This window comes from Euprymna scolopes, chromosome 15 (assembly GCF_053919585.1).
Source record: "Euprymna scolopes isolate OS-2025 chromosome 15, ASM5391958v1, whole genome shotgun sequence".
In the NCBI taxonomy this organism is placed as follows: domain Eukaryota; kingdom Metazoa; phylum Mollusca; class Cephalopoda; order Sepiida; family Sepiolidae; genus Euprymna; species Euprymna scolopes.
This window is the reverse complement of record NC_136496.1, coordinates 131,769,744-131,783,170: the sequence shown is the minus strand read 5'-3', so window position 1 is coordinate 131,783,170 and position 13,427 is coordinate 131,769,744. Positions and strand designations below refer to the sequence as shown.

The 13,427-nt window shown below is 30.2% G+C and overlaps 1 protein-coding gene across 3 annotated transcripts in view; it reads left to right on the top strand.

Moving 5' to 3' along the window:
• Positions 1 to 11,125, top strand: part of LOC145294151 (DALR anticodon-binding domain-containing protein 3-like) — a 33,738-nt gene extending 22,613 nt beyond the window's left edge. For all 3 annotated transcript variants that reach the window (XM_080141260.1, XM_080141259.1, XM_080141261.1), the window contains exons 9-13: positions 1,220 to 1,352; positions 2,545 to 2,603; positions 5,028 to 5,135; positions 7,256 to 7,324; positions 10,962 to 11,125. In XM_080141260.1, coding sequence (XP_079997386.1) covers positions 1,220 to 1,352; positions 2,545 to 2,603; positions 5,028 to 5,135; positions 7,256 to 7,324; positions 10,962 to 11,081 — 489 coding nt within the window. In that variant the 3' untranslated portion in view covers positions 11,082 to 11,125. The remainder of the gene's footprint in view (positions 1 to 1,219; positions 1,353 to 2,544; positions 2,604 to 5,027; positions 5,136 to 7,255; positions 7,325 to 10,961) is intronic.
• Positions 11,126 to 13,427: the final 2,302 nt, after the last annotated feature.

The following is a 13,427-nucleotide window of genomic DNA, read 5'->3' as shown; positions in this document are numbered from 1 at the left end:
TTATTGTTATTAATTTAATCATTCTAAAATCCATTTTGTTTTTCTCTAAACATTATTTTTCTAGTTTATATTTATATAAACATTTATTTCAACTAGAATTTAATTTCAAACAACCAATTTATCCTAGGCTAGAAAGGTTATCTGGCATCGTCCAGCATTGCTTATGCAACAATTGTATCGCTCACTATTTTGAAAAATATTTCCAGACATGAAGGGAAATAACTCAACAATAATTAAAATTTACTAAAATTATGTTTTAATGTCTAAAAATTCCCATTAATCACTTAAAAATGATTTTTTTTATAAAACATTTTTTTAGCAATCATATTCTGTATTCCATGAGACTTAAGAAAACTTTTTCATTGCAAATATATCTGGTACCATTGTCAGGGTTAAATCTGAAATTTTTGCTTCAATATATGTGAAATTGTCATATTCCAAAATTCACATAAATTGATCAAATAACTACATTTTTATCAAGAATATCATTTTTAAGCAATTAATGGGAATTTGTAGGCATTACAACATAAATCTCGCAAGTTTTGAATTATTTTTCTTGCTTTTTGAGATTTTTTTTTAAATGGTACGTGAGATGGTCGCTCCTTGATTAGCCATAACATTTGATTTTCTTGTTTAAAAATAAAACTACTTCATCTGTTTCTTGTACATGATTTTTGGAGTATGATATTTTTCTTTTGTCACAGATACATACATCATACAGATTTTTCTTTATTTTTGTTTTTAATATGGAGAAATTTTGGAGATGAGCCGTTCTTTCTTTATTTAAAATTGTAGCAATCTAATTCTTTTGTAAAGCAATAAATATTCTCTATCTTCGAAGCATACAAATAATTGTTAGCAAAACTTATTCTTCAAATTAATAAAATGTCATATTTTTTAGATGTATTTATTTAAAATTGTACTCTTTTAGTTGATGGGACAACAGAATCCGATTTTAAAATGAGTAAAGTTTGAAATGTTTACCTTTCCAACATTAGGTTAACTATCGTCTTTGCTGATTGGACAATCTCATTTTTTGTTTTTAATATGGAAGGTGATATTGTATATACAAACATGAAGTGACTTAATATATTATTATTATATAAATATTTCAAACAAGTTTTTTCTTGTTTTACTAACAGATCACTACTAAGGCCAAAAGCTATTCGAGTATAAGAGTTAATGGAATAAAATGCTTAAATTGTTTTGTTAACTTCAGGTCAAGGTAGATTTACTTGATTGGAAAGAGCAACCAGATGCCACCATTGACAACCAAGCTGGTCCCTTTGTCATCTATAACTGTGCACGGCTTGCAATGTTGTTTGAGAACTACCGTAAAGCTGTCAAACAAGGTAAGTGACAATTCAGCAAGACTTTTAATTTCCTGCCTTCACTCTCCACCTCCTTTCATCCCAGTGTCATATTCTCTATAAGCTTTAATAAGTAGAAACCTCGATTCCCACTTAAGGTCAGCATTCATGCAATGTTTCAGTATTCAATGTGATTTCCAAAGGGGCTACAGAAGTTTCTTTGGAGACAGATGGAATCAATGCAGCCTGTAAGCTGAGTAGTCAGTGTGTAACCAAATCACTTAACTTGGAAATTGATTCATAAGAAATTATTAAAGGAAGTTTTCTCCTACTTTTTCTTATACCAACTTCTCTACTCCTCTCCTGTTAGTGCTCTGTTCCATTATTATAGAGTATGCAGTTGTAATTTTTCTGCCCTACCTCCTCCTCCTCCTCCTCCTCCCACTGCCTCTTCTTTACATTAATTATAATACAAAAGAAATCTACTAGTAAATTAATTTATATGATTTGCTGTATATGCATGACGTTGTCTGTGATGCAGTGAAGTTATTTTAGTTTTTAATGTGTATTTGCATATTTTTTAAATATATATTAAAAAAAGAAAAAAAATTAGTTGTAAAATATATTATTTTCCAGTTCTTATTTAGAATGAAAATTAATTAAAAAAAAAAAAAAAACAACCAAAATACAGACAAATCTTTATGATATATGTACACGCAATGGAACAACGTTTCATATTCCAAAAATCATATCAATTGATCAAGTAGTTTTTTTTAACTAAGAAAATGAAAACTAAACTAACAAAATATGTTTTTTAATGCTAATAACATGGTAAAACAATAACAAATAAAAATTGTTAGTCAGAATTAAAATTTGTTACATCAGATTAAATGTTATTTTTATGGGTCATCATTTAAAATCTTGTAAGATAACTTTATATGTAAAATAAGTATAGATGCCAATTTTCTGTCTGTTTTGTCCTCTGATTTTGCTACTAAATCAGTCAACCTCCTCCTTCCACTTTTTATGCTCTCATCTCACACTCTCCTCATTCAATCAATCAATGAGATCTCAAATATAATGTGATACAAAATATATGAATTAATACACAACTATCTTAATTATATAGTAATTAATCTTCAAACTTTTCATAATGAAAATTCGTTTTTGTTTTGTTTAAATTCTCTTAACATAATTTTTTTAATACAATTTTAATTGCATTTTTCTTTGTTAGGTGTCTACCCAAAGCTTCCACTTATTTCAAAGTGTGATATGAGTACCCTCAAGTTAGAGGTAAGTTGTACCACTGAATTTCAATTTGACCTAAGACTGAACTCTTTTTAGGCATGGTCCAAACAAGACATATTGTCACTAGAATATAAAGGGCTACTGTGATAGATGCCAGATTCATCTTGAGTGAGAAGTTAAGTGGCAAAATGTTTGTTCACATTACATATTTTTTTAATTACCTGTTCAAAACAAAACAGATTTTATATTTGATTAAATGAATTTGAGAATATTTTTTATAAAAGTATCAATATTTTTAAGCTATACAGATTTGAATTTTATACTGTCATTATTATGCTTAGGATTCTAGCTATAGACATTACACACACACACATATATATATATATATATAGAGAGAGAGAGAGAGAGTTAAAAGAAGTAATAAAATTAAAATTTACATTTATTTTATTTGTAATTATGCCAAAAATTGTTTCACGTAGATTATTTTGTTTTAGTTTTGTAAAATAAAATCATTTAGTTATTTTTTCTTGGAATCTGTCTCAATTTGGAATTTCAAACATGGAACAGAATTAACTAAGCAGAGCCACAAATTATCCCACTACAACCCTCTCCCTACTAAAAAAAACTGGACCACCTGCTGGATGTGGATGATGACTTATGGACTTATGATGCCATAGGACAGGATGCTGGTGGTTAAGCATTCATTCACTTGGACACTTATTTTGGCTAGATGGAAGGTCAGACAGGCCTGATTTAATCGATCAGTTGGTTATATTATACCCCAGTATGTCTAAGTTCGTCTCCAACTGCATTATTCAATCTGATTCTTCACAAAATAAAATCTTTATTTCTCATTTTTATTTTTCTCTCTAACTAAATACTAGAAGGCAGTTAAAAACAAAGAAAATTACCAATGCTAAAGAATGTTTTCAAAGAAGTTAAGTTCTTCTATTATCAAATTTTTTTTTATTTTTGAGAGTGGTGTTTTCAGCGAGTAATTCCTCCATCTCTCATAGTTTCCTTCTAAGAGTAATGTTTCCGCTTTTACTATTAAATTTCCTTCTGAAAGCAATGTGATATAAATCCAACTTGATTCAACATGAAATGACTTGAAAAGAGTTAATATGCCATATAACAAAATTAAAAAAATATTTCATATTTTAAAAATAGAACTAAAATACACTGTGATTACTAAAATAAGTTACTTGTATTTAAAAATAAACATATACAAAAAGATAGCAGCAAAAAGATGTATCACATGGCACAGAGAACTAAAAGTATGCCAGACTCATAGAAAACAGGAAATTATCGTGAATGAAGCATTTTCGGTTCGTAAATTTAGTTTCATTGTTAAAATGCAAATACTCAAAATTGTAAAAAAAATAAAAACTGTTCGGAATGTCTTTCCCTTTAATCTTCAGGATAATCTATGGTCCCACTTTCACAAAAAACACTTGTCTAGCTGAAACTATTAATAATTTCCCCCACTCTTTATCTGTGGCTAAACCTAAACATGGATTCCATGAACAAAACTTCTTTCTTAGAGCTGCCCATCTGTTGAACTCTATTCTGTTTGCCTGCTTTCCAGCTGACTACAATATGGTTGTTTTCAAGTCCAATGTAAACAAATACTTGATGAGCCATCCCCTTAAGTAGTCCAATTTACCAAATTTCCGCGACTAATGATTATTATGATATTGTCCCAATGACTACCATACAGTCATTAACACTTATCCTTGAATAGCCTCTGAGCCTTGATATGACTCCTTTGTAAAAAAAATAAAAAATAATCAGGAAAAAAAGTTGAAGATTAGTGGTTTTTTATTGTATCTACATGGGCTTGTAACTAATTGTATATGTATATCATAGTGGTGTGACGATTAATCGGAATCTGAAAAATTGTAACTTTTGATGTATTAGAAGCGGAAAAAGTTCCAAAAACGATTATTTTAATTGTTATATTTATTTATTTTAATTAAAACTTTCTTTATTACTTGACCTCATATTACAAAGAATATTTCTGTAAAGAATGTATTTTTTAAAAGTTTATGCATCAAATTATCATTTTTATTGGTATTTGTAAAATTTAAAATAAGTAAATAAAAACGAATTCATTTTGAATTGTCTATGAGAAATGCAGCGTCAACAAAGGTTTTTATTTTCTTTGTTTTAAGAACATCATTCCATAAATATGTTTTTTTATTCCTTGACCTCATATTGCAAATGTTATTTTTTAACGATTCCTTCAAGGTAAAGAAACAATGCCAGGTGAAAATCATTAGTTAATAATAAATGTTTAGTATGAAAGAGTAAAACCTTTTTGTTTTGTTTTTTTTTGTTTTTATTTCAGGAAAAACAGGATGTAATGTACATTGCGGAGAGAAAATTATTTTTCTCATTTAATTTCATAGTTTTAATTCATATCATTTCAGTATTTTAGTATTTTTATTTTTTTGATCCTTCATCCAGGAGGAATGGTTGCTTTTCTACAACTTTGTTGAGCCTTACCCGTCGCTTGTGCAAAGCACTTTGTCTCTCGTCACAGATGCAGTACGATCAGAAATACACACACACAAGGTAAAACTAAAAAAAGTACATTCCAGTTTTTCTTTTTTTTTATAAAAATTTTTTTATCAAGTTATTAGCAAAAACGAACATGACATCATCTAAATTCATGGATTCTCAAATATTTCAGTTCAGCACTTAGCAATGATGAGAACATCTTCAATAAAGTTGCTTTTTTTTTTATATAGCATTTCTATATTTTTATTGTTCTAGTTATTTTCTCTGAATAAAAAAAGGCTAATTTTTTGAAACTCCATGGAATAAATAAAAAACTCTTTTGTTTTCCCTATATATATATATATATATATATATATTCCCTTGAATAATAAATTTTGTAAATTTCAACTTGCATCATTTAATTTCTTTCATATAAACATATAATATACATGTGTGTGTGTGTATATATATATATATATATATATATATATAAAGAGAGCTGAAAATATGACACTTGTGAACAAGTGCTTCTGTGAAAAGCTGGCTACGTCAACCACCTTAAGTCACACAAAGCTCATGTTCAGGTCAACTTTGAACCAAACAATCTGTTTAATATGCAGCAAAGTTTGCAAGTTTACTGTTGGTTTGAGAAGACATGATTGTTCATAAGAATACCCTTCAGCCTCTAGAGGAAACAACTCAGTGAAAATTGCTCAATTTGTGTGTCACATCTGCTTCAAGATGTGTGAATCTGTGGCAGGAGTGCAGTCATCTGAGATGGCATGAACGACAAGATTGGGAGAACTCAATGTTACGGTGATCATCTGGAAAGATGCAGCAATCATTATATATATATATATATATATATATATATATATATATATATATATATACCATACATTATTATAACTGAACCATTGAGTTAGATCTTTTCTTTTTGTTTCTGTTAAAGGCTGTCATAAAATCTAATGTAAATGATTGTTATTTTTGCTATTCTAAAACATTTTCTAGAACTCAAAGAGCTAGAAAGAGACCATTGTGAGATCCTGGGCGAAGAAACTCGTGTGTTGCCCAAGCGGCACGAGTGGAACTTGACCAGAGCTGGTAGAACCCAAGGGAAGACAAGGTTGATACGTTGGTACCGACTCTGGCTGCAGGAGATAGCCGTTGGCTCATAAGAAGCTCATCCGACCTTTGATAGGTCTTGTTTTTGGTCCTGCTGGGTGTTCTCACACCCTCCTCCCCCAGGTTATCCCAGGCGGGGGAGCCGGTTTAGTCAACGACAACCCAACCATGAGGCAGCTAGCACTGGGTTACATGGTACCAGTGGAAGTCTAAGACTCAACTGACAGGCAAAGAGAGTGTTAACTTATTTCTAATTTTCTTACCGATTCTAAAGATGTTTTTGACCCTGACATTTTACTAACGTTAACATTTAGTGATGGTCCAAAAATATATAGTGTCCCTCCGAAAAATGTCACATAATTTTAACAACTGTTAAGTCTAACTCAATGAAATTGAATATTTCAAGCAAAACTCAATTATGTTCAGTAAAGCCAAAAATGAAAACATTTTTTTCTTTACAAAAACAATCAAACTAAATGCAATGAACAAATATTTGAAGATATAAAAAACTTGAAGCATAAAAATTTTTCAAAATTCATTGGATTTAAAGTTAAATAACCAAAAAATGGTTGATATGCCATTAAAACAAAGCATAAATTCTCAAACTTATTGATCTGCAAGATAATATAAAAATTTTTTGGACACTCTGCATAGAGATCTGAAATTATCTTTTATATTTTTATATCATGCAAATGTATTATCTGCAGCCTAAATCATTATATGAAGTGCTGTTGTCCAAGTGTGTATGTGGGTGCCCTGCTAAAAGTCAAAAACTACACAAGGATACACCCGCAAAATTAATTTTTTATTTTTAGCATTGCCTTAGACAAATTTAAAAAATTTTTTTTTTGAGTCATCAAGAACAAAATCATGAGGGTGTGAAAAGAATCAAAGTAAATTAGAGAAGGAAAGGTTTTATAGAAATAAGGTGTTATAATAAAAGAAAATTTTGTGCTTTTTAATACTTCTGTTTTGTTATCGATGCATCTAAGCAATAGCGAGCAACAATGCTAGTTGAATATAAAATGTTTGTTTTGTGATTTTAATTATTTTTTCCTTCTCTTGTTTAGGTTGTCAGTTTCTTGGTTTCTTTGAGTCACTGCTTCAGTTCCTACTATAGTCGAGTTCACATCTTAACGGTAAGATGAAAATTAACTAAAAATTATAACAATCTATGAGCAAAACTAATTGAAATGACACATATATTTAAAGAATAAAATAATATTTTCACATGTTCATATAAATATATATCTATATATTTATGCGGAAATATGTTTCTTCAATTATATTTCGCATTTTATTTCTACCAATCCTTTAATTTATAAAACTCAATGTAATTACATCATATAACAAATAAATGAGAAAAGTCTATATTCCAAATTTCAAGGTGCTGTCAAGAATCGTGCATGTCAACATACTTAAAGGAATAAATGGTAAGATAGTCAACATCTTGAAATTTGGAATATAGACTTTTATCCTTTATATATATATATATATATATATATATATTAGTAATATGATTGATAATTTAAAATTCAAATTAGTATTAAAAATTAAAAATCTGTTTCATAAGAAGGAACAACAACAAAGTCAATAATTTGTACGATCGTTTCGGAAACGATGTTTTTATTGTGATAGACATTAAGTCACGGACAATAATTTTGACATAGTATTTTTTTTAAAACAAAGTCTCCTCATCAGCAAAAGTATTGGATGTTTTTTTTTTTTATATGTAAAAGACACGATAAATCAACCTAGCAATTTTTAAGTAAGGCAGATGTATCTTTTAATTGTTCGCCTTTTGAAAACCGTAATTATCGTCAAACCATTCATTTGGATGTTGATTGTAGCTTATAAATGTACGAAATATATATATATATATATATATACGAAATTTTGCAGTTTAAAAATAGAGCTACAATAATCTCAAGGCGTTTCCATTTACATTGCACATCTACAAAATGCCAAAATTGGTTAACGGTTAAAAACTTCAAAGACTGTATATATATATATATATATATATATATATATATATATATAGTAATGTGATTGATAATTTAAAATTCAAATTAGAATTAAAAATTAAAAATCTGTTTCATAAGAAGGAACAACAACAAAGTCAATAATTTGTACGATCGTTTTGGAAACAATGTTTTTATTGTGAAAGACATTAAGCCACGGACAATAATTTTGACATATATTTTTTTTAAACAAAGTCTTCTCATCAACAAAAGTATTGGGTGTTTTTTTTTTATATGTAAAAGACACCATAAATAAACCTAGCAATTTTTTAAGTAAGGCAGATGTATCTGGAAAAAATAAAAAAGAAAATATTTACTTGATAAGCAAATTAATATGGGTTGAGAATAAAAAATAGAATAAAATTATAAATCTAAATTTGGTTTAAATATAAGGTTATAATATGTTTTTAATAAAACTTAAGAATTATATATATATATATATATATATATATATATATATATATATATATCTCAATTATAAAATATGCTTAACTATGATATTTTAACTTATGCAGATTTTGTATTTATTATTATAGAGTCAATACTCTATTGATTATTATATTGTACCCAATACATAATAATTATTTCAAAAGTTAAAAAAAAGAAAAAAGTTTAACTTGGGTGCCATCAGCTAGAATCGAAACCAAAACATATAGCTCTCCATCACTATTGGTTACCATCTAAGCTAAGTTCATATGCATATAAAAACTTAAGAATAAAATTGTTAAAGGTATAAATGTATATTTGTGCATGCATAGAAGTAGCATGTTAAATTGACTTACACCTACAAATGAGGTCAAATAGAAGCAGCAGAGTTAACTTTTATTGTGGCCACGTGTCAATTCTGTTAATAAATTCAAACATGTTTCCATTAGTATTTCGTGGTGGTCCAATGGTTAACGTCGCATGTTTTTTTTTTTCACACTTTAATTTCCAACTTTGCCTCAAGGGTTCGGGTTCAATCCTCATACTTACCTACCAAAACTTTTTTTTTACCCCCCTCCGAAGTTTTGATTTACCCAAAACCACACACACCTCCAAACACCTGAGCAACACCGGGTACCCCCTGCTAGTTTGGTTATAAAAGAACAGCAATATTTCCCTGAAAAAATAATAGTTCTTGTTCAGAATTCCCTCCAAATTCAAAACAAAAATAAAGAAAATTCTGTGTGATGTACATACACATGATGTAATGAAAATATCATCCTCCAAAAATTATGTAAATTGATCAAATAGTTTTATTTTTATAAAGCAAATCATTTTTAAGCAATTAATTGGAATCCATTAGCATTACAACATAAATCCTGTAACTTTGAATTATTGTTAGGTTATCTCCCTTTGTTTCTTTTTAAAATGGCGGGCAAAATAGTCTCTTCAGTTACTCATAAAATTTGATTTCCATTTTAAAAAATAAATCTACTTGATTAATTTATGTGATTTTTGGAATATGATATTTTTGTTTTTGTCTATTGTACGTACCTTATACAGATTATTCTTTTATATTTGCTTTTTGATAAAAATGGAATTCTAGACAAAAAACAAAAATAGCTAACTTTGTTAAAATTATCTTGCTTGGTCAGACTACACACACAACTTAATATTCAAGACAAAGCTGGTTCAACCTGCTTTTAGTGCATGCAGCATAAGAACAGAATTCTTTTACCATATCTCATCCCCTCCTCTTCCCCCTCTTCTCTTACCATAAAAATAATGATCAGCGTAATATTTCTAAAATCAATAAAATAAATGTGTACTTTTTGAAAAATATCAAAACAATTTTATTGTTTTGGTCACAGGAGGACAATTTGATTTTGGAACAATTCATTTTAAAGTTGGAATTTTTTATGTTCACACACCAAATTATTCACTACTTTTGCTGATTGGACAATTTCATTTTTTTAAATATGTATGGAAGGTAATAATGTATACATGAATACAATATAGTTTGGAAGTTAATTTCTTAAAAATTTACAACACATATCAACATATAAAATAAACAAACATGAAATACCTTAGCATATCGTTATATGCATTCAGTTATACGTGTCAAATCGCAACCTGCATTCTATTATGCGTGTCAAATAGCAACCTGCATTCAATAATGCTATGAAATTACAGTTGAATATTGCTATGAAACAAACATGCAAAATTTTCCGGCTGACTACAATATGGTTGTGTTCAAGTCTAACGTAAATAAGTTCTTGATGAGCCGTTCCATATAAGTTATCAAATTTACCAAATTTTCATTACTAATGATTACTATATTGTCCAATTTCTACTGTACACTCTTTAACCCTTATCCTTGAGTGGCCTCTTGGCCTTGATAATGTGGTGATGCTTATGTAAAAAAAAAAAAAAAAAAGTTGTCCATTACGTGACCCATTCTTGATGTATGGAATGTTTTTTTTTTTTGTTTTTTTTGTCCGAAACAAAACATATTGCTACTATTTGGATCATATCTACAAAGGTACTGTGGGGAGGTGAACAGCGATATGTCTGTTCACATTCTTTCAGCAGGTCAGTACAGTCAGGGAAGCAGAGAACAGGGAGGGAACTCTAAAGTCCAGCTATCCAAGGAAACAAACTATTTTAGTGTTTCTGTTATTGGTTTGCATATGTGTATATTCGGTTTTTTTCCTTCATGTCTATTATAGAGCATTATGTCATTAGTAAATATACTCATCTTTGGCACAATTTTATTTTTTTGCATTATTTTCTTTTTGATTTTATTATTTCTATTATTTTCTCTTTGCAGGAACCTCGTCCCCATTTGTTGCCTACAATGTTTGCACGTCTGCATCTGATGTCAGCTGTGCACCAAGTGATGCAAAATGCCTTGCGCCTGCTTGATATCATTCCACCTCGGCAATTATAAAACTTTTCATCTTCAACATAAATTGGAATAAATAATTAAATTGATGCATTGTGTCGTCTGAATCAATATTTGCATGCAGTCAAAAAAAGAAACGAGTTTAAAGTATTTATTTCCATGGTAGCACGCTATACATGCACATATAGTTACATATGTATATCATCAATCATCATTCAAACCCGGGCAATGCTGGATCACCCTGCTAGTCAGATCATAAAAGAAGGGATTGTTTCAAATAAATGGGATTTCTGTACAATTATGAACAGTTAGAAGGGAAATGAGGAGCTCTAGACTTCCAATCGATGAATCAAGTGATGAAAGTGATAGACAATAATTAAACAACAAATAAGAAATAATGAGTGAAACAAAAAAGTTTAAAGCTTTCCAAATCTGTACTAGAATTTTCCGCAAAGGCCTATGGTTTAGTGGATAAAGTATTTGATAAAAATTCAGTTTTAAGCCAAACACTTCAGGTTAAAAAACAATTGTGAATTACTTCAGACTTCAACTAATTTTTACCTGTTATGTTAAAAGCACTTTATTTCGAATTTGATGCGATTTGTGCAGTAAATGTACTCCTGTGCACATGCACATGTCTCGTGCATTTATGTCCAGTCTCGTGCATTTATGCCCAGTGCACATGCATATGTCTCATGCATCTATGTCCAATGCACATGCATATGTCTTGTGCATCCATGTCCAATGCACATGCACATGTCTTGGTTATTTATGTCCAATGAACATGCACATATCTCGTGCATTTATGTCCGATGCACATGCACATGACGTGTGCATTTACGTCCAATGCACATGCATATGTATTGTGCATTTATATCCAATGCACATGCATATTTCTTGTGCATTTATGTCCAATGCACATGCATTTGTCTTGTGTATTTATGTCCAATGAACATGCACATGTCTCATGCATTTATGTCCAATGCACATGCACATGTCTCGTGCATTTATGTCCAATGCACATGCACATATCTTGTGCATTTATATCCAATGCACATGCATATGTCTCGTGCATTTATGTCCAATTCACATGCACATATCTCGTGCATTTATATCCAATGCACATGCATATGTCTCATGCATTTATGTCCAATGCACATGCATATGTCTCGGGCATTTATGTCCAATGCACATGCACATATCTTGTGCATTTATATCCAATGCACATGCATATGTCTCGTGCATTTATGTCCAATGCATATGTCTCGGGCATTTATGTCCAATGCACATGCACATATCTTGTGCATTTATATCCAATGCACATGCATATGTCTCGTGCATTTATGTCCAATGCAAATGCATGTGTCTTGTGCATTTATATCCAATGCACATGCATATGTCTCTTGCATTTATGTCCAATGCACATGCACATATCTTGTGCATTTATATCCAATGCACATGCAGATGTCTCATGCATTTATGTCCAATGCACATGCACATATCTTGTGCATTTATATCCAATGCACATGCATATGTCTCGTGCATTTATATCCAATGCACATGCAAATGTCTCATGCATTTATATCCAATGCACATGCATATGTCTTGTGTATTTATGTCCAATGCACATGCATATGTCTCGTGCATTTATGTTCAATGCACATGCATATGTCTTGTGCATTTATATCCAATGCACATGCATATGACTTGTGCATTTATGTCCAATGCACATTGGATATAAATGCACAAGACATATGCATGTGCATTGGACATAAATACACAAGACATATGCATGTGCATTGGACATAAATGCACGAGACATGCATTGGACATAATTGCACGAGACATATGCATGTGCATTGGATATAAATACACAAGATATGTGCATGTGCAGTGGATATAAATGCACAAGACATGTGCATTGGACATAAATGCACAATACATATGCATGTGCATTGGACATAAATGCACAAGACATATGCATGTGCATTGGATATAAATGCACAAGACATGTGCATGTGCATTGGAAATAAATGCACAATACATATGCATGTGCATTGGAAATAAATGCACAATACATATGCATGTGCATTGGATATAAATGCACAAGACATATGCATGTGCATTGGATATAAATGCACAATACATATGCATGTGCATTGGATATAAATGCACAAGACATATGCATGTGTATTGAATATAAATGCACGGGACATATGCATGTGCATTGGGCATAAATGCACGGGACATATGCATGTGCATTGGATATAAATGCACGAGACATATCCATGTGCATTGGATATAAATGCAAGAGACATATGCATGTGCATTGGATATAAATGCACGGGACATATGCATGTGCATTGGATATAAATGCACGGGACATATGCA